Source organism: Pelobates fuscus, chromosome 1 (genome assembly GCF_036172605.1).
Source record: "Pelobates fuscus isolate aPelFus1 chromosome 1, aPelFus1.pri, whole genome shotgun sequence".
NCBI lineage: Eukaryota > Metazoa > Chordata > Amphibia > Anura > Pelobatidae > Pelobates > Pelobates fuscus.
In genome coordinates, this window is record NC_086317.1 from 400,995,748 (window position 1) to 401,019,018 (window position 23,271).

Consider the following 23,271-nt stretch of genomic DNA (forward strand, 5'->3'; position numbering starts at 1 on the left):
CTTTCTTTTTGTATTGAGGTAGTCTAAATAAAGTGCTGGTACCGGATCGGAGGTTATAGGAGGTGGGAACAGCCGAGCAGAGCATTTTGCTCAGGTAGGGCAGGAGTTTCCCAGAAAAGCTCTTAAACACAAGGCTGGAAAGATGAAGGGTGCGTCTGGATTCCAGCGACAGCCAGTTTAGTTCTTTTAGCATGTTACAATGGTGAGTCCTGTAATTACATTGTAGCACAAATCGGCAGAACGAGTTGTGGCGGAACCAACCTCGCCACTGGGCATTGGGGAAGCCTGTTTGCCCGCCTCCTGCCTGCTGACTAAGGCCCCTGGGAGATTTGACCCTTTAAATACAGGATTTGGGCATGTTGTATTGTATTATGCTGCTACTGGCCCTTTAAGAACCATCTGGGGACATACTGTGGAGTTACTGGGTGATCACCATTTCATGTATCAGAGGCACATGGTGAGAACAATGGATGAAGCACATGGTGAGAACAATGGATGGCGGCCATTTTAACTCACAGACACTGTTGTGACTTTTCTACACGGTGCCATCTCGACGGTATTTGGTGCACAAAGACATCGTGCAGTAGTTTTAAACTATATAACAGGGGACACATTATACAGTAATTATTTTTTATATAATCTGTATATGTTTTGCAGAATCTGCATTAAACTGTATCTTCCAAACTACTGAACGGATCTGGGTGAATTTTGGATATGTGGTTCACCCAGATCCCCCGGTTCTGAGGATATATGGGGTTATTGCATGTTTTGGGGTCCCTGTGATATGTTTTATAATACTGTATTTCTCTGTCTGTGATAATTTTATTACCCATTGTGTTCAGTAATCAGATCACAGACAGAGGGGAGGATTTTGTGTGGGAGTGTCTGTGTGTATTGGACGTATTGATTGGTTGTTCTGTAAAACCCTGTGGGCAGTACTATGTTTGTGGATTGGGAATAAAAGAGGCTGTATGTGCCAGTACAGTCAGTTCTACTTCATCCTCAATTTGGAGTCCTGTCTCTTATTGGGGGAATCTGCTACAAGGGATTGCTATGCTCTGCATATTCCCTTGCTATAATCACTCCTAAGCTCTTTTAAGAGCTCGTTCCTGCTTCACTCTGAAGGAAGAGAGGTTCGGCCTGCGGTGGTTGTGGTGTCGGCTAGAGTGCTTGGAATCCTCAAGAAGCGCTAGGAGCATCCATCAACGGAGGTACCCAGTCGGGGTGCCAGGTGATCTGTTACACAAGTTATACAATGTATTGAGCTTATTAAGGTGGGATTGCGGTGCAGATGCATATACTACATCCCCATAATCAATAATTGGTATCAGCATTTGCTTTACAATCTTTTCCTTTACTGTAGGACTTATGCAGGATTTGTTTATGTACAGGGCACCTAGTTTTGGATAATGTTTAGATGCAAGTTTTTCTATGTGGAGGCCAAAAGATAGATTGGGGTCTAACAACATACCCAAGTACTTGAAAGAGTGGACTGCGGTCAGTGTGCTATTTGAATTTGTTTTGATGGATAGGTGGGAATTGTGTAATTTGTGTAATTTAGGTACTGTTCCAAAGATCATTGTGACAGTTTTGTCAGTGTTTAGGTAAGAGTTTGTTTTTTGCGATCCACTTTACTACCTCTGTAAACTGGTCTTGGAGCACAGCCTCAAGCTGCGGTAGATTGGATTTGCTCGCATAGCTTACCGTGTCGTCTGCATACATGTGTACATTTGAGGATTTGCAGACATTAGGCAGATCATTTATAAATAATGTAAATAGTAGGGGGCCGAGCATGGAACCTTGGGGAACACCACATGTGACTGGGAGAGGGAGGGAGTCGCTGTCATAAATGGACACATATTGCGAGAGGTCCGATACATATGATCGAAACCAGGTTAGCGAACAATCACCAATACCTGAGTTTTTGAGTTTGTGCAGTAGAATGTCGTGGTCTAGTGTGTGAAAGGCCTTTGCAAAATCAAGGAAAATAGCTCCAGTTAGGTCTCCTTGTCTCCCTATGGGGATTTTAGCGACGCTGGAGGTCCTCACATAGCGTGAGGACATCCAGCGGCGCTATAGCACAAAAAATCTGTGCTAGAAACCCGGAATTGTTAACCCTACTAGGTAAATACTGCAGTTTATGAAAACTGCAATATTTACAGTTGCAAGGTTAAGGGTAGTGGGAGTTGGCACCCAGACCACTCCAATGGGCAGAAGTGGTCTGGGTGCCTGGAGTGTCCCTTTAAGCAAATTGTATTACTGGTACATCTCTCCCACCTCTGACCTAGTCCTCCTACTTACTAGATGAGTGAAGTGTAAGAATAAAAATAGAGCAAAGCGTTAATGGTATAGAAATTAGCAAAATTAGCTGTTTGGGAAAGTGCTATGCCGTCAGTCTAAAAGTGTCTGGTTCAAGTTTGGTCATTCTCTTCTAAAAAGTATATATACTCTGCATTTAAAGCAATCCTGAGCTGTTGTGATATACAAATGTATGTTCTTTGAGGGCTAAGCTTGGCAAATGATATAATTAATTTCCATGTTTGCTGCATGTGTTTCAATGTCCCAGTGGTTTTAACAGAAACCCTCATTGGTTAAACACCTTATGTGCATTTATTGACACACTGACAGTGTGTGAGAGAAAGTCTTTCAGTGAATCATATGTTCAAGGCCAGTTAGAGATGAACATTAAGGGCATCCTCTGTTCAGAGTGCTCTAAAGACCTTCGTTCTAGCTTGTTGCTATGTGTGCTAGGTTGGCAGAAAGCACAAACAGGGTTAAGAATGCCAGGAGAGAGCTGTTTATTTGTTTAAGACGTTCATCAATCTGTGTACATACACTTGACACTGCATACTGGAACAACAGGCAGAATATTTACACATATTTATTGTGTTGACATTGCGGCTTGTCTTGCAAGTGAAATGCACGTAGTTCTGTCAATTTGCACATATGCAAAATTTGAAATATGCATGGAACAGTCACCAGGATATAGACCTAGATGCCAGGACTGTCACTAAGAATTTGGGACAGTTGTGAACTACTGTATATAAAATGGCTTTGAATAGCTTCGGGGGTACCATTCATTACATAGTTAATTGAAAGCATAGTTTATGAATGTTGTGACAATTACCTATATCCCCCAGGCAAAAAATGGAGTACAGCGCCCGGGGGATTCTGACACTGTAATCGCTGCACCGCGATGTCCTGATTAGGGTGTTTGGACAATGCGCAGCAAATTGAAGTTGAGGGACTGGAAGGGAGACATATCACTAGGAGGTTTGATTTGGAAAGAACACAACAGGTGATTAGGTTTAAAAGTAGAAGAAGTCACGATGGAGATAGTTTAAACATTTGGATTATACAGAAACAAGTCACTGGCAGGGGACATTGGACTTTCCCAGGCATTTGAAGTTGTGAGGTGATGGCTCTGCAATACAAGGTATTTTGTGCATAACTTTAATATTTATTGGCACATTATGTGCCAAGGGATTCGGCAATAGTGTTAGCTGGTAGAGTCAGATGGGTCTAACCCACTCTGCGCATGGACTATGGCTGGGAGAGAGAGTATTCTTGTTTTTCTGTACATTTTTTTTTAATATTTACCATGGACACACAGTTTTCTTTCTCTACACATTACTGTCAGGTAAATTGCACAGCAAGTATTTTGAATTTGGATCTAGTGAAAATAGACCTGTCTATTCTATTAAAAAAGACAATATAGGCACCCTGGCTACTTCATCTCATTGAAGTGGTCTGGGTGCAGTGTCCCTGTAAATCATTGCAGTTTTTGAGGAACTGCAATAATTAACTTGCAGGACTAAGACTGCCTTCAGTGGCTGTCAATCAGAACACACCCCTGTATTAAAACACAATAAATGTATACAAGCACCCCTTTAAACACTTTACACTATAGCGCCAGTAAATGCCGCAGCGCTGTACAGATATACAACCTAGAAATTTTGACTTGGGGTGCCTTGGAAAAATATTGAAATATTAAGGGCGCCTTGAACCTAAAATGTTTGGGAACCACTGCTTTAGACTAAAAGTTTGAAATTTAGAGATATTAGAAATATTCAAAAAAGTAAATATATAGTAGGGATAGATATAATTATAAAGGTAAAGTAGGACTATGGGGATGAGAGTGTAATCCTAATTTATCTATTTACTCCAGATTAAGCTCTGTTTGATTATTAAGGTGGGGGTAGGGAATTATTATTTTTCATACCTATCCTCCTGTTCCTTATAATCACATTTTACCAAAACACCAACTTACTGGATCTCGTCTCCATAGTCCCACTTTATCTCCACCATTATATCTACCCCTACCATATATTTACTTCTCTGAATATTTCCAATATCTCTAAATTTCAATATATCTAACTTTTAATCTAAAGGCTGAGCTCTTTCCTTTTGATCCCCACAGACTGCTGTCATACATTTAATTGGCTACATTTTAGCCTTCCATTTGGAATAATATTGTAATGGTGAACAGCTGTCCTTCTGATAATATTTTTCTATTTGGGTAGCTAAAGGATCAGTATAACGAAACACTTGCTAAGATTAATATATAAAAGCCAGATAGGCAGACCTCCTAGGTTTCTCCTTTTTAATAATACATTTTCACAAGTCACTTTTTTGTTTTCTCACTTTGCTTTTCTTTTTCACTATTATTTCGATTTGTCTTTTTACTTACATTAATAAAGTTTAGAAAAAAATTTGTTTTTTATCAACCATAAAGTTACACATTTCTTATGTGGGTAATCTAACCTTTTTTTGAGAGTTGTTATCCATAGTCTTTGACTTGGGATCTTTCTCTTTGTATTTCTATTTTTCAATATTGTCTTCTTCGGGTCAAGCCCATATTACCCACTTAGTCCATTCTTGACTTTAGAGTCAGGTTTCTCCTGCCCCTATAGCCTTACATTTTACTTTGTTGTCACACTCGGCATGAGCTCATCCAGCGTCAGTGAAATCCCCCTACTAAAGCATTGACTCAATTCTTTCCTATGGGGAGGGTCTAATGCGCTTGCCGTGCATGCACATTTTGTCTCCCCGTCAGATGACGTTGGAGGAGGCGGAACGCTGACATACCACTGAGGGACATGGGCGCAGCAATGGGGCGAGTAAATGAAGGTTTAATTACTCTTTAGCTGCCGGACGGGGGGGTGTTAAAGGAGGGGGGATCAGAGGGCACTATAGTTTTAGGAATACAGATGTGTTTTACTATCAATTTAGAATTTAAGTGATTAGATCATCTCAGTGTTTTGCTGGATCCTGCTTCTGAAACATTAAAAGTAAAAAGTGAGATATAACGCACAGACGGGTAACAAATAATAAAGTTATGCTAGGGAGAGAGTTTAGTGATGTGAGCTCCATCAAAGACCACATTATGCCTCCTGTAACCTGCCAGATGTAGCATTGGAATCTATCATGGGCACCAGCAATACGTGCATTCTTAGTTAGGGTTGACAAATCAGCAGACCGTGTCTGGTTTATAATATCTAGAGATGAATATAACCTATTTTCATGCATAGTTAATGTTTCTCTATCATAGCATATATGGTTGCACCACTTACTCAACACAAATGTTATACATTAAGTGGTAGCCTGGTACCATGAATCTCGGAGGCGAATTACATTTATGAGCGTTAAATGGCTACAGCAGCATGCAGTCACATCATCGTGCTAACATTTATACTCAATTTAGTGGGGAATTGGCAGTCAGATATTGAGGATAGCCAACACAATTGCATTTCCGCTAAAGTCAGCTCCTCGGGCACAGTAATAAAAAGTGCTGTGTCGTTAAATATTAGAGTAGACACATGTCTGCATGTAACGCTGCAGCCACCCGATCTTGCGTGTGAAAATTAAATTCAACAACATGACATTTCCCTGATCAGACACCCATTCTACATACTGTGTATTAACCCCTTAAGGACGCATGACATGTCTGACATGTCATGATTCCCTTTTATTCCAGAAGTTTGGTCCTTAATGGGTTAAGGGCTTTTATTGTAATAAATGCCTTTTTTTTCCATAGGTAGAAGTGGAGGCATTGCATGACCACTATAGAATAATATAAGTATGAAATGATTTTGCTTGTTTTATAGGGTCTTCTTTTTATGGAAATAAAGGAGAAGTACCTCTGAATGTCTGCAATGATAACTTTATTTTAGGGAGACATTGGTTCTATGGGCTTTGGCTGTCTTCTAGCAGTGTGGATCTATTTTGTCTTGTGAAATCTAGCGAACCTCTACCACTGTTTCTCCAATATGCAAAATTAAATTAGAATCTACATAAGATGTAGTGGTGTGTATTTACTAAATGGTGAGTTGTACTGTACTGATTAGGAATTCAAAAAATGTTGGTTACAATACCTGAACTGAAAAGTATTTTTTTCCAGCTTGGTTAATTTGGAGTAAAATGTTTAATATTATTTCAGGAAGTATTACTTTACTGAGAGGGTAGTAGATGCATAGAATAGCCTTCCAGCTGAAGTGGTGGAGGTTAACACAGTAAAGAAGTTTAAGCATGCGTGGGATAGACATAAGGCTATCCTACCTATAAGATAAGGCCAGGGACTAATGAGAGTATTTAGAAAATTGGGCAGACAAGATGGGCCAAAGGGTTCTTATCTGCCGTCACATTCTATGTTTCTATGCTTATCCCTATATTTAAAAGACCACTAAAGTCATCCAGACCCCTTCATCTCAATGAAGTGGTCTGGGTGCAGTGGTCCTGTTATTTTAACTCTTTTGTAGAAAGTGCAATATTTAAATTGCCGGGTTAAACAAACCTCCACCAGCCACTAGAGGCGCTTCTGTTTCCTATGGGAGTTCATGTGATGCTGGAAGTCCTCATGCATAGCGTGAGTCATCTAAGCGCCCGGACGTCCCTCTAGTGGCTGCCTTGTAGACAGCCACTAGAGGAGGACTTTACCCTGCAAGGTAATTATTGCAGTTTCTCAGAAACTGCAATACTTATCACTGTAGGGTTAAGTGACATGGGACATTGCACCCAGACCCCTTCATTGAGCTGAAGTGGTCTGGGTACCTACTTTGTACATTGGAGAGATTTTCTGGCACTGCCAGACTTATCTATAAGCTAAAAGCTTTTGTTTGTCACTGAGGTTTCTCTCTTACATTGGGTGAGGGGACGCCAAGGCAGTCGTGGCACCATAACCACTACAGTGCGCTGTAGTGTATATGGTGCTTCACGTGTTCGTTTATAATGACATTTCTTTAGTGCTTGGAGTGTCCCTTTAACACAAATCACATACTACAGCTGGTTAGTGATATATAGAAATAAATGGAGTAAATTTGTCAATTTGCATTGAATGTTAAGGCTAAATTGTGACTTCAGTAAATGTTTCTACTTAGTTACTAATGAGTACAGTGTAATAGAATAAGTGCCTATCTAATTAAGTTAGCAAATGTGCTAATTTGCAATCAGATAAATTGAAGTGCTTATGTTATTTGTGAATACATCACATTTACGTGTACTCCATGTGGCAGGGACTAAAATAGCTCAGGCGTTTGCCCTGTGTATTGTACGTCTAGATTTCAATAGGAAATATATTGCAGGACTCAGAATTGGATACAGAAAAAGCTACATGAAAGGAGCACTCACACAACCCCTAAAACACAGTCTCTGCAGTTTTATTTTATAAAAGTGCTGATTATGGGAGAAATCAGTATTTTTATAGTCCACTTTGTTAACACCTTGTGGCTGTCAACCACACAGCGAAGGGTTCTAGAGATCTTGCTCAAGGCAGAAATTGAATTTCAAATTTAAAGGGACACAATAGTCACCAAAACAACATTAGCTTAATGAAGCAGTTTTCGTGTATAGATCATGTCTCTGCAGTTTCGCTGCTCAATTATCTACCATTTTTGGAGTTATATCACTTTTGTTTCTGTTTATGCAGCCCTAGCCACACCTTCCCTGGCTCTGACTGACACAGCCTGAATGAAAAATAAATGTTTCATTTTCAATCACATGTTAACTTTTTAAGTTTTTATTTCCTGCTCTGTAAATTGAACTTTAAATACATACAGGAGGCTTGTGCAGGGTCTAGCAAGCTATTAAAAGAGCGGGAGATAATAAAATCTAAATTAAACAGAATTTGCTATATAGGAAGTATGAACATTAAATGACGCTTTTCAGGAAGTGTTTAGAAACGCTGTGCAAGTCACATGCATGGAGGTGTGACTAGGGCAGCATAAACAAAGTGCTTTAACTCCTAAATGACAGAGAATTGAGCAGTGAGACTGCAGGGGCATGATTTATACACCCAATCTTCTTCATTAAAGGGACACTCCAGGCACCCAGACCACTTCTGCCCATTGGAGTGGTCTGGGTGCCAACTCCCACTACTCCTAACCCTGCAACTGTAATTATTGCAGTTATTTATAAACTACAATAATTACCTTGCAGGGTTAACTCCACCTCTAGTGGCTGTCTACTAGACAGCCACTAGAGGTCACTTCCTCCTTCATAGCACAGGAAACCTGTGCTAGAGCGTCGCTGGACATCCTCACGCTGTGGGCGTGGGCGGGATCAATCTCGTCCACCGGCCGATGCAATACAGAGGAGGAGCGTCGCGGAGGAGGAGAAAGCGGCGAGGGACATCGCCGCTGCCTCAGGTAAGTGACTGAAGGGGTTTTCACCCCTTCAGTAACTGGGGATTGGTGGGTGGGAGGGAGAGGGACCCTCCAGTGCCAGGAAAACGGATTGTTTTCCTGGCACTGGAGTTTCCCTTTAAGCTAAGGTTGTTTTGGTGAATATAGTGTCTCTCCAAGCCCGAAGTAATACATTTTTAAAACCTGCCATGTCTTTTGAGGTTGGTTAATTTGGTCTGAAATGTGACATGTTCTTTTAATTCATGCGTATTGATGTTTTAGTGGATAATCTGGGCTTTATCACAATGAAACCTTTTACTGCTTTGTAGAAAAGGGTCATAGGAGATGGTTGAAATAGCCTTCCACTGAAACAGGTAAATAACGTATTGAAGTAATGGGATGTACATAAAGCTATCCAGAAGAAATATAGCAGGAAGACTAGATGGACAATTTAACACAAGTGTCCTATATTCATTTTTATTAATATTGCAAGTTTTTATAAAAGATCTTGTATATTTATGTGCATGAAATATGCTAAAATATAAAAACCAATCATTTTATTACAAAATAAAACTCGCATGCATAGATACTTAGAGACGTATTCCAGTGTTATTGTGTCTATTACAGTTAATCCCAAGTTTGGATATAGTTGCTGCTCTGATGGACGATTCTCATAGCTGTACTATTATGTTTGCTTCCATTAGTGTTTAGTAAATTGGTCTTGTGAGTAAAGTCTGTATGTATCTCCATATCCTGGGGCAAATTATGGAGAGAGTGATTTTTTTAAGAAGCAAGTCCGTAGTCCTGATTCTGATTAACAACCCGTTAATATATTTATATAAGTGTGTAAATACGGTAGACCATGAGTGTCATGTCACAGATAATAAATAACTTGCATCATTTATATTAGATGTAAACCTGGTAACAGAAACATACTTACAGCAATATCAACATCTTTTGTTGCAAATTCTTATCACAATGGCAGTAAGCTAAAAAGTGGTTTTAGGATGATAAAAGCTAGGTGATAATTTATTGCTCATATCATTAGAGATTTTAGCTGTAAACTTACATTTCTATGGGACCAAAATCAATAAATATTTGATAAGTATTTCAAAATGATACTTCTAATTTGTCGATACTTAAAATTACACACTCCTGTACTTTTTCCTTTTTTAGCATATTAAAACAGAATGTCCTCATATTTAACGAAAAAGACGCAGAAGTAGACTGGGGTTAGATGTCAAGGAAGTCCAAAATTTGCTAAATGTTGCCCTTCCTGAATATAGTTTCTGCTAGTCTCGTAGAAGCAAGTCCATTTTAATTCATTAAAAGTAAGATAAGGAGAGCTTTACATACGACACATGAAGGCCTGTAATGGCTGAGTTAGATTAGTGGTTCATAACTTTTTCCTAACAAGCACTTAAATCGTGTACGTAAAATTAGTTTGATGAAGACTGTCCAATGTTAAAATTAGCTGAGTAACCCATGCATAAACTCTAATCTACAGTAAAATCTATTCTGCAATCCCCCTTTATTATTAGACAGTTACCAGTCTCGGAAGGTTCCCTATTGCACTTAAAAATTCAGTGCTGCTACAGTATTGTGGGAAATTGCCTGGTGAATATTTGTTGCATTTCTAACCAGAATCCAAATAGCCTGGGGCCCAAACCATGATTTGAAGGAGCTCTCCAAGCATCATAACTACTTCTTACCCGAGGTCCTCCAGGTGCAGCTCCCTACCACTACTGCTTATGTCAGACAGCTAGCTGTAAGTTCTTGGTCATTCTGCTAGCTCTCCTGAGCTAAGCCCTGCAGTGCAGAGCTTAGCTCATTGGCTGAGAGTGACAGCTGTTTGCTTTCAGTCAGTGCATTGCAGCACTTAGATCAGGAGATCTAATGGAAGTTCCTTCTCTCCGGTGCTACAATGAGGGGCCCCAAGGCCTCTCATGGTACCAGAATCACTTCAGCAAGATGTAGTGGTTATGGTGTTTGGAGTTTTCCTTTAAAGCCAAAAAGTTGGACTTTCTTTAGTATAATATTTCCTATTTTTCAACTGTGGTTTCCAGCCCACAATAATGCTCAGGTAAGGAAAGTTAAATAAGGACAACTCAGTGAGCAAGAAGCAGAACACAAGCCTGCAGGATATATTTGTACCTGAGAAATATTTGTGTATGATCTGTATTTGTAACAGAGCGGCGGATAATCAATTACTGTAGCTCCTTGTTAGCAGCTTGTTATCTCAGTGTCATTGCTGAGGGAAAATAGAGGTGGATAGCTTGAGATCTGTGATTATGTTATCCCGAACTTTTATTCATTTCCATCGAAGGAGTGACAGTGTATAGAAAATTGCAGGGATGGCTTTAAGTTTTATATCTGATACTATGAAGCAGGACTTGACACGGGTATTGCTATAAGCTTTTTCATGATGTGGTGATAGTCCAGTTGAGTGTTCTCATCAACGCATTTCTTGTTTTCTTTCTGCCTTTAGGGGGAGCTGTTGAGCCCATGCCGCTGTGATGGTTCAGTGCGCTGCACACACCAGCCCTGCCTAATACGATGGATCAGTGAGCGGGGATCCTGGAGCTGCGAGCTTTGTTATTTCAAATACCATGTCCTAGCTATCAGCACTAAAAACCCCCTACAGGTAAGTGCACAGTGCTCACTTGCTAATAGTGATCAACTCATCTCTTTATTTTGCTAGGGTATTGGAGCATTGCGCTGCATGGTCAAATGGTGTAGGTGGACCACTGTTGCATGGCGATCTGCAAACTGGGTTCTATTGTTTTCACCTTTCTTTGAGAATAAGAAAGTAAAACACCGATCTGTAGAAGAAGCACAAAATTATTTCCCATGGTTCATGGCATTTTGGTAACAGTGGACTATTAAATGACGTATGTTGTTAATGTCTGTAATAAATGTATACCTTATTTTATTTCAATATCTTTCACGGAATTCAGTTGAACACTTGCAGATAAAGTCTAGAGTGTAGTAATCACTTAGCCTTTTTAATAATGCATAGTACATACATGATATCGATTCTCTTGAAAAATGTTCACTGGGATTTTATTAGGTATATTGTAACGGGTTTCACCCTGGTGAAGAAAATCATCTTTAGACCATTTGTGTGTGTGTGTGTGTGTAGACCAGCACTAACGCAATTACAAATTGAACCACTATGGAACCACTATGGTTTGCAGTGAGTGGATTCTGACACCTGCAATAATGATACTGATAATATGTTCAATGGCGAATCATTGAGTTCAATTTTCGATTTATTATCAAGAAAATCACCTTTGACACGCAGTTAAAGAGCCAAGTCATGATGTTTGTAAAACAGTTTCATAAGCTTCTTTATTAAGATAAAATCACTGCCCCCCCCCCCCAAAAAAAAAATACCAATTAATACAGGAGAAGAACATTTTTGCAATCCAGAACCCTGTAAATACTTGTTAAAACAAAAGCTTGCCTTAATTGTCTGCCTTAGCCCTTTGAGATAAAGAAATAGCCCTATTACTTTGAAAAAAAAGCTAATGAACCTTGTGCTTGTGTGATCTAAGTTTTAATTGACAGTGTCATTGCCACAAGTAAGCTATGACACGCCAGATGGGAGAGAGAGGCCGGGGTAACCCTGACTGCCCAAGAATGGGATCAAATATTCCAGCTCACTCATAAAAGCTCCATCAGCTCAAAGTACCAGGAGATGAGCTACAAGCTGCTGACAACCTGGTACAGAACCCCGGATGTGTTGCACCACATGAACCCGGACATCGAGGAGACTTGCTGGCGATGCGGGGAGGAGAGAGGCACTATGCTTCATATTTGGTGGTCATGCTCGGCCATCACCCCCTTTTGGGAGATGGTTAACACCAACATCCGGGAAATATCGGACCCGGAGCTCCCGCTCCAACCACTCCCCATGTTGCTACACCACACGACCATGTCACTAAAAACATACAAGAAATCCCTGACAAAACACCTGCTGACAGCAGCAAAGTCCCTGATACCCACTCTATGGAAAAAGGCCGCCGCCCCCACCTTCCAACAATGGGTGGATAGGGTGGGAGAAATTCGCAACATGGAAGCAATGACGGCTTCTCTCCAAGGTCGCACAGAGAAATGCAACCTGACGTGGACCCCCTGGCTTCTGTACATAACTGGAGACAGGACAACCCCCTGAGACCTAAGCTCATACCTTAGCCCTCATCCGCCCCGCACCCCCACACTCCCTCACCCACCTCTTTCTCAGCTATTCCCCCCCTCCCTCGCTTCACTCCCTTCTCTCCTTCCCCCCCCCCCATCCCCTCCTCGGAACCAAGACAGACTCGACTGAACCATACCCAGAACTGGACTGGAACACGCATTGAGTAATGGATTATACACAGACAAAGAAACAGCCGGTAGACGGAACCCCAAGCGGACTGGATGAGGCACCGCCAGCCCCCAAGTCGCCTTACGATACTCCATAGCTCATGACCAGACTCACAGCAGGCGCTGCGATAGGCCTGTGTACACGGGCACCTCCGACCGGTCACTCCACACGTAGGCAACATCCCGACATGATAGACACACCTAAAAAAGCGACACGACGATCTAAGCAGTAGTACCTAGGATTGAGGGAACGTCACACATAGCGACCGATCAGCAGTGAACGGATCAGACCTAGCGACCCAGGTAGCTCGCCTGTACCCAATACAGGGGTACACGAAGTAGGCCAGGCCCCACCCCACGCGCGACTGTAGCTCACAGCCCGCCCGACCCACCTAAGCCCTCACACCTGCCACATACACCCTCGCTGCCAAATGCAACAGAACCACAATCAAATAATAAATAAATAAATGCATAAATAATATGAGTTACTACGACATGCCGAAACAAACACTGAATACTACTCTGGTCCTCCACCCTCAGACAACTTCATGTAATCAACAAGAACCTACTGTGTAACTCCATACGAGCATGTATCTGTCAAGCATAACTATTGCGTGTTCTGTAACCTTCTTTAACCCCCATCCTTTATTTTTTTTCTGTACCCCCCACTTGATCTAAAACATGAAAAAACGTTAAATAAAGAATGTCAAAAAAAAAAAAGAACAGACATGTAAAGTAAGCTATGACATTGGCAGGACTGCATAACCTGCAACATATTAAATACATTAAACTGTATTTGAAAGGCAATATATATTTTTGTATTGGTGTCATTTGGGCATACATTGACTTCTCCATTCATTCTTCCACCCCATGGATGAAGTACAGGCGTCTATATTCAACTAATGGAAGTCCAGAGGACATTTCTTTGACCCATCCCATGCATCTTTCCTCTGAGGATAATGGTAATAATTAAAATGGTGGCACAGCGGACTTACAGTCTCCTTTCAGGAAATAGTTGACTCTTTTTCAATTTTATGATCATGTGATAATTTGTTATGATCAGGTGATGTTCCGTCCCCTGTCACTTAATGTATAATAAATCCATCTAATATGTCTATTGGATAGAGGGTGGAAAGTCCCATAACTTAACAAAAAGAAACCCAGTATAAAAAGTAGAATCACACTTACTATTATTCTAATTGCCTGGTAAAATCTTATGATGTCCGGAGTTGTTATATTCTTCCCATAGAAAAAAAGGAAACCACCCACAAACCTCTCAACACAAAGTTAAAAAAAAAAATACAACCAAACAGAAGACAGTCAAAATCCTTCTAGTCTAGTGTGCATTTCAGAGAAAAATAACTCCTGCCTAGATGTACATAGGTATTTAAACTCCCCTATATCATCCTGCTTTGCAATTGGCTGGGATTGCCTGTTAATTTAGCTGACTTTATTCCACATAACGAGTGCCCGCTTTCTATATTCTGCTTTTCTTACATTCAAAGACAAAATCCATTCATAAAACCCTGCACACAATTAGTTGTATAAGCTGTTATGTTGGCTACTTATCCAGTTATTAAGTCTGGATCCCACTGTGCTGAGCCCTTCTTATTTGGATTTCACACCCCTAGATTGCACTGCACGGTAGAACATTTTGTTGCTAAATAGAAAATAATTTTAATGATATGGGACTATTTTGAGAAGCCCTGTGGCTGAGCCATTTAGAAGTAGAATGTCCATGGAATGTGACAAGAGATAAATAAAAACACAGCTTGATATCTATCACAAGAGATACAAAAGCACAGCATAAGAACTACAGAAACAGGGAATGACTGCTACTGAAAGGTGCATAGGCTGTGATTATAATTGGTGACTCAGTCACCGAAAGTGTTAATCACAACAAGAAAGCACTTCAAGCAGACTAATTATAATATTTAATTATTAGTGAAAACCAGAGCCGTCAAGTTTTTGTGCTACCTGAAATGTTACAACTCCTACCTCTTAGAGAAGCAATGTTTGCAAGACGTGGTCCAAGATCTAGAAGACTTAGATCCCCTTGTTGTCATCCAGTGCAAGGCAATAAGCTGTCTACCTAGCACGCATGTAGTTATGCAGTTGGTAAATTAAGTATTGTTGGGGAAATGTATCGAAGTATTCAGAAAAGTGTGTTTTATTTTTGTTCTTTAATTTGTTTGTATTTATTAAATTGTTCTATAAATGAAATCTACCGAATTCCTCAATTTTTGCAATAATATCCATTTCAGAAAACACATCCGCATTTAGAGTGGCAGAAATAAAGAGACGTTGAACAGTTGATGTTAAAGGGACACTCCACTGCCCAAATACAAAATAAATAAAAATCACTGTTTTGTAGCTAGACCCCAAATAAAAACTTGCATGCATTTATTTTGCATTCTTAATTGAGGTATATCTAAAAACAGCTTGAAAAAGTTGCAGTTCTGTCTTTGCAAGCCATCCCCTTCTATCACAGCCCAGACTTCCTGTGGCTGACCAATCACAGACTTCCCAATGCAGCTCAATGAGAAGTCTTTGCAAGACAGGTATTCTGGGCAATAGCCTGCCTCTTGAGGTTCGATGCACTGAGCTAACCAAACCAGGAAGTAACAGAACCTATTGTCTGCTTGAAAGCCAGGGGGTGTCACCAGGTTAATTTATAAAAATTTCAATTTCTATTGATATCTAAATTTTTGCAAAATAAAATAGTTCACACATTCCAGCTGCTTTAGTCTGTTAGTATACCTATAATCCAGCCGAATTATAAAAAAAAGTTGGCAAATTTTATACCAATTAATTGTACCTGCTCACAAAAAAAAACAAAAAAAACAGCTCAGCAATTTTAAGGGCTTTAGTATCCTACTTAGCTACTTAATATACATTTATACAATATACAAGTCATAGTTATACATCTCCAGTAATATTTTGATTGGCTAGTCACTTAGCTAGTGAGGCGGTTGAGTTAACATGTTTATATTTAAGACATACTTGTTAATAGTTTAACCAGCTGTAGATAGTTGATATCTCTCCCCCCCCCTTCTACTCCTCCCTCCCCCCCAGCCATTTTAGGCTCATTTTATAGTATTGTTTATAGAGGTTGAAATATGATATTAGTATTAAGTCAAAATTAATCACATTTAAATGATAATTGTCACCTCAAGCATTTTTTAATATAATAATCCATTCATCAAGTTTTGAAAGGTAATAGATATTTTTTTTAATAAACTATATAAAAAAAAATAGATGAGAAAAAGTCATCCCTAACTTTAGTACCGTGTTTCCCCGAAAATAGGACCTACCCCGAAAATAAGCCCTAGCCGAATTTTCGGGGTGGGCTGCAATATAAGCCCTACCCCGAAAATAAGACCTAGGCATTTTACCTTTGCGGCCCGGCGGGACTTCCTTCTTCTATGAGGAGGGGGAGGAGCGTTGCGGGCCGCGGCATCGCGCAGCGTGATGACGACGTGCGCAGCGTGATGACGACGTGCGCAGCGCCGTCAGTCTGCCTTCACGGATCTTCAGCGGACGGATCCATTCCGGGCGGTGAGGCACCCAGTGGTCGGACTCTTTGAAACTGTGAGTAGATACCGGTATTTTATGTCTGGGACTTAATTAATTAAAGGGGGGGGTGAATTAATTAAAGGGGGGTGAATTAATTAAAGGGGGGGTGAATTAATTAAAGGGGGGTGAATTAATTAAAGGGAGGGTGGATTAATTAAAGGGGTGGTGGATTAATTAAAGGGGGGTTGGATTAATTAGAGGGGGTGTGTGGATTAATTAGAGGGGGTGTGTGGATTAATTAGAGGGGGTGTGTGGATTAATTAGAGGGGGGGTGTGGATTAACTAGAGGGGGGTGGATTAATTAAAGGGGGTGGATTAATTAGAGGGGGTGGATTTATTAAAGGGGGGGTGGATTAATTAAAGGGGGGTGGATTAATTAAAGGGGGGGTGGATTAATTAGAGGGGGGTGTGGATTAATTAGAGGGGGGTGTGGATTAATTAGAGGGGGGGTGGATTAATTAGAGGGGGGTGGATTAATTAAAGGGGGTGGATTAATTAGAGGGGGTGGATTAATTAAAGGGGGGTGGATTAATTAAAGGGGGGTGGATTAATTAGAGGGGGGTGGATTTATTAAAGGGGGGTGGATTAATTAGAGGGGGTGGATTAATTAAAGGGGGGGTGGATTAATTAAAGGGGGGGTTCAATGTACATACCGGTACCGTAAATAAATAAGCCCTACCCTGAAAATAAGCCCTAGTGTGTTTTGTGTGACTAAAATTAATATAAGACCCGGTCTTATTTTCGGAGAAACACGGTATATGACAGGATGCTTCAGCCCTATACTTTAATCTTGGGTCAGAAAGTGTTTGAAAACTGGCAAGTAGTCTCTATATTATTTGCTGCTTCACTCTGTGCACAGAAGACGGGAAGACCAGAGAGAAGGTTGAGAGGATAGATTAGAACTTGATATAGAATTGTTACACTATAGTCACCACAACAACTACGGCTTATTGTATTTGTTCTGGTGAGTATAATTAGCCCCTGCAGGCCTTTTGCAGTTTTTTTTAGAGGAAAGGCAATGCTTACATTACAGCTTCGGGATACCTCAACTTGCCACTCGTTAGATGGCTGCTAGAGGTGCTTCCTGGGACAGTGCTGCACAGTGGGCAGCACTGCCATTCAGTGTATCCACCCTCTGCATGGAGACGCTGAACTTTACTCAAAGAGCTGCCTTGATTTAATGCATCTCTATGAGTAGATGCTGATTAGCCAGGGCTATGTTTGAATTGTACTGGCTCTGCCCCTGATCTGACTCCTTGACAGTCTAATGAAATCCAATGCTTCCCTATGTGAAAGCATTGTGATCTGCTCAGATCACAACTTCTGAAGATGTCAGCCAAGCAGGCACGTTAGGGACAGAGCCAGCAGCAGCAGACTGCAATAAACATAAGATTTTACTATATTTAGGGGGGCACCAGGGCTAGATGGTAACACTATAGGGTCAGGAATACATGTTTGTTCCAAAAGAACGAAATAAAACCCCCAAAAACTGGTTGAAGCACTTCCAAATTTGCAACAGACTAGGAAAAAATACTTTTGACCCTAGAATGGCAGTCCGATTTATCCTTGGATCAAGAAGCTGTTACCGCAAAAATGAAAAATTATATCCCTGAATATTATGTTTTTGCAAGTATGCATCTAGTTGCAGTTTAAACTTCTGTACAGACTCTGATAAAACCACCTCTTCAGGCAGAGAATTCTACATCCTTATTGTTCTTGCTATAAAAAACCCTTTTCATTGCCCTTTCCTTTGCATCATCTTTCCTGGTTGGTAGCTGCTTGGGTGAGTGGGTTTAACCCTACCAGTTCGGTGCAGGGACCATTTAACCGCCCTCTCTCCCTGCAACCAAAACAAAGAGCCCATTTACTCACCCTTTATCCCAAATGGAGGTACAGTGAAAAGTGCAATAGGCAGGCTGAGACATATCCTGGAATAAAAAGTGGATTTGATGACTACAATGCAAAAAGATAGTTTTTTTTCACTAGGCATTTGCACTTTTTAAACTTTGTCATATGCATTCTTCTCATTTTCAAATATATTGGAAATATTGAAAGCTGTTTATTGGAGAACACAGAAAACCTGCAAGTTCGCTGCTCAGAACATTTATTAATTAATAATGCCGGTGATTTTAGAAGTTTTTTGCTTTCCCACAGACTTATTGAACTTTGCTACTGAGTGTGCCCATGAGAATTCTTTATGACTGCATATTCATTGATTTATTTTTCAATGTGCACCATCGTCCACAAACATCGTTAGACTGATTATGGATGGACACTTTTATTGCACTTATAGTATGAATCTATTTGATTGAAGTGTCAACAGAAAGTTCTAACTGCATCAAAATTCATATATCCGCATAATCCTGGAACAAAATTTAGTGACGTTTTAAATCTTTGTAAAAAAAAACGTTCTTACATTTTTTTCAGACTAGGCTTTTGTTCCAAAAAATATTTCAGCTTCGTTGAGCACAAATTTCTGTCTGGTGGAGTAACCCAAAATATAACTGAGAGGACTAATTTACATTTATATGTATTCTTTTAAAGTTATTTGTAGAAATACCAAGAGTACCTAAGATAATTAAAAATATAATACCCCTTACATAAATTTGTTAAAAAGAGACTGCAATGCATTGTAAGACTAGTCTTTTACCAACGCTTAGGTTACATCGCCTAGCATGTTCTTGCTGGATTTAGATTTAGTTGTAATCAACCACCAACTGATTCAACCTGAAAATCCTCCATGCCTTTTTTGTAGCATGCCATGCAATACTTCCAGTAGATTGACAAACTCCTTGGGAAACACGCAAATGTCTTCCGCATACTTTTGAGTGTGGTATGGCATGTGTAATTCATATAGGTGTCTATGGAAAATCACTCCATCTCAAGCAATTTGCAAACCTGTGAAGTGACAACCAGACCATCATGCTGGCATGGCCTATTAGATCATGAACGATGAATTCATGACCCCAATGATGCTTTACAACAGTGGTGCCCAAAATGCTTTAGAGCATGGAAAGCAGCATGGACGCTGTAGTCTTAAAACATCTGGGGATCTACTTTTTGGGCATCCCTGCATTTGAGAATCTGTCAGAGGATGAAGAAGAGAGGGTGCAATTGACACACTCGAGCAGTGGTGTACTAAGGAGGAAGGGGGTGGGGAGGGGCAGTCCGCCCAAGGTGCCACAAGGTAGAGGGGTGCAACAAAGGCTGGCCAGGCTTGGGGAGGTGTGAGCTGTGTGGCTGCACAGGGCGCCATGGCAGCAGGGATGCTGGGCAGCCGACACAGCTCACACACGCAGGGGCCGGTCAGGGAATACAGCAGATGTAACTGCACAGAGAATTGGGGGTGGGGGCGGGTCTACAGGCAGTCTCAACTCGCTGCTTTTACTGCAGCACACTGAGGGGAAGCAGGTAGGAGTCCCTGCTTCCCTAACTACAACACACCAGGGACGTCAGTGACTCCACCAGTAAGTGTGTGTGTGTGTGTGTGTGTGTAAAACTGTGATTGTCTGTGCCTGTGACTGTATGTGTGACTCTCTGCCTGTGACTGTCTACCTGTGACTCTCTGCCTGTGACTGTCTGTGACTGTGTGTGTGACTGTCTGCCTGTGCCTGTGTGTATGTGAATGTCTTCCTGTGACTGTCTACCTGTGACTGAATGCATGTGCCTGTGTGTGCGAATGTCTGCCTGTGCCCGTGTCTGAGAAGGTCTACCTGGAACTGCGTGTGACTGTCTGTCTGTAACTGTGTGTGTGATTGTCTGCCTGTGCCTGTGTGTATAAAAGTCTGCCTGTGACTGTCTACCTGGGACTGTGTGTGACTGTCTGCCTGTAACTGTGTGTGTGTGTGACTGACTTTCTGTGACTGTGTGTGTGACTGTCTACCTGGGACTGTGTATGACTGTCTGCCTATAACTGTGTGTGTCAAAGAAAAAATCTCAAGCACTCACTGTGATACGTTTAAAGCAGCTTTAATGGATCCGCAACATTTCGACCTGTACCCAGGTCTTTATCAAGCTAACACCACATCCACAAGTTTATATACACACATAATCAATTAATGTGAGATTACAAAATTCATTAACACACACAGTGATATAATTAAAACACATAATAATCCAATCTAGTTAACAGACTTATTGGTCCAACTCACCAGCTCCTTAAAAACATGGTAAATGGAAACTGTACATGGCATATAAAATAAACGGAAACAAAGGATAGATGAAACCCACATATAGATTAATATGTGGATTTCATCTATCCCTTGTTTCTGTTTATTTTATTTGCCATGACTGACAGCTCAGCTCGCGGTCTTTGCCCCGCCCCCTCTCCTCTGCTGACAGGCAGGAGAGAGAAGGCGCGCACACAGTGCCTTCTCTCTCCTGCACACCGTCTGACGTGTACATGGTCTTTTTAGGGCCATACATGATAGGAAGTCCTGACTTGGAAGTAAACAGTCTGCATACTTCCAAGTCAGGCTGACAGATTTATTGTGTAGAGAGATCACAAACAAGTTCCTCTTTTCTACTCATATATGTTGACTTTTAAAGTTACATGCTTATGGTTTTAGCTATATAATATTCTATATATGGTTTACAAATGTTTAGCTAAACTAGTCCAATTCTATTTTATTTATTATTAGATTTCCTTAGGACATTCTGCTTTATATCATTGCCATACGGATACTCTGTACATTCTCAGAGATCACATAGTCGGAGGAAGTTTTCTGTTAGCTAAGGTAATAGTATAGAACTTTCTATAAGTGTGTTTTTCACAGATACAAGCTTTAGTGCCATTTGTGTTTTATTTCATAATTTTTTTTAAAAACGTATTTTAGAGCTATGGCTAAGGTTACGGTTATGTTTGGGCTTAAATCAGGCTTAGGGGTATTCTAATCTCATCACAAATAACACATACATGCTGCATTACCTTGTACCTACAATTTTTGATAAAAATCCACATACCAGTATTCCGCAGAGACTACATTATTCTCATAATCTGCATGATAACAAAAAAAGCATGTTGATGACTTCAGCTTGCACAACCATACAAATATTAAATGCTTTCTACATTCGGACTTATTGCCCTGACGAGCTTGTCCAACTTGTGTGGATTTAAAGGTTGACCTTACAGCTTATGCTTATGTTGAGATGCTTTAGATGAGAGAACGATAGTACTTGTGAAAATGTAATAAATAGTTCTTTTATAACCTAGTGGGGACGCTCGCAGATTAAATTCTGTTATCTTTCTTGTCCACCAGATAACTTTCAACTTCGTGTGAGAGTCATATCTATGTAAGAGGCAGGAGAAGAGCTGCAGGGTGTCCGTCGCTAATATATTATACTATAATACTGGCTGAAAGCAGCTGTACCGGCTATTGGAAATTCTCGCTTGTACTCAGAAATTGACACTAGAATTGAATCTGCCTAGCAGCTCCAGACATTCAAATCCGCAATGATCCAGGAATCATTGTGTATAGCGAGTGATGTGTTAAATTAGGTCACTCGGAGATTCTTCAAAATATTAACCCAGTGATAATCCAACACAAACATTTTCGCATCTCTCAACAAATCATGTAATCGACTTAACCCTCAAACCAGTATTTAACATTATCACCACCATGATTTAAAAAAATCTCATAGAAATTCTAATTTACAAGGGTCTAACCTACTCCATAATGGGAAGAAAAGCTGCAAACCTGAAGCATCTGCTCACCAACCCTGGCATCTGAAGATTGTAAAAAAACAAGAATAGGCAGAGTTGATTGGGGACTGATAGAGCTTCACCATGGATTTTAGATCTCTAACTTACAATGTCTATATATTTCAGACTTCAGTTAGTTATCAAAGTCAACATTTTTGCAGCCATGCACTGGTTGATTTGTTTAAGTGGAATAGCCTGGTAAAAATCTAATTCCTATTCACCATTTCAGTCTGAAAACAGTTGCCCAACTGTTACTGTTTGTTCCTAGCCACGTGATGAGGATTGGAGTCAGATTTTGTCCCTTGTTCCACAGACTGGCTCATATCTTATGGGGTAAATGTAATGTACAGTGTTACAGATATATTCACAATTACCCAAACTACAGCAGTATAGATTAAAACAGGCATAGAACTGGGGGGCGGGACTTGGCTGTCATACAGGACGGATGCACTCTGACTGAGCTCCGGCACGTAATCTAATGAGAGCAGATATTGCTACAACCTGTGCCTCCATCGGTGACACTTGCTTACCCTGGGGTGTTCCTAAGCCTATTGGGGTGCCACCAAGATATGTCTTGATATAAAAAAAAAAAAAGTGCATTACCTTCGACATACTAAGTTAATCTTTGTATTTGTACACTCACTCTGTCATGCTGTGATGTCCTTAAAAGCCTGTATATCAATACATGCACTGCAACAATAAACAATAAAAAAAACAAAAAAAAAAACATACATACATAGGCTCATGAGAATAGGAGAGAGGAGCGGTATTATTATAAACCGATACCGATATTTGCCATAATGCAGAATATCGGTCATACCAATAATTGATCATTCCCTACATATCACTATATTGAAAACCATTAGTCACAAAACTAAACATTAAATATAATACGTCTAGATACTTACCCTGCATGTCTAACATGAAATGTGTTACTTAATTACAAATTAACCACATATACTCATCCATATTTTAATCTTTACTTGTTACAGTGTACAGAATTGATAC

The 23,271-nt window shown here is 40.4% G+C and overlaps 1 protein-coding gene across 1 annotated transcript in view; it reads left to right on the plus strand.

Moving 5' to 3' along the window:
* Positions 1–23,271, plus strand: part of MARCHF9 (membrane associated ring-CH-type finger 9) — a 213,829-nt gene that overhangs the window by 126,595 nt on the left and 63,963 nt on the right. The window contains exon 3 of the mRNA XM_063427761.1: positions 11,107–11,262. Within this exon, the coding sequence (XP_063283831.1) occupies positions 11,107–11,262 (156 nt within the window). The remainder of the gene's footprint in view (positions 1–11,106; positions 11,263–23,271) is intronic.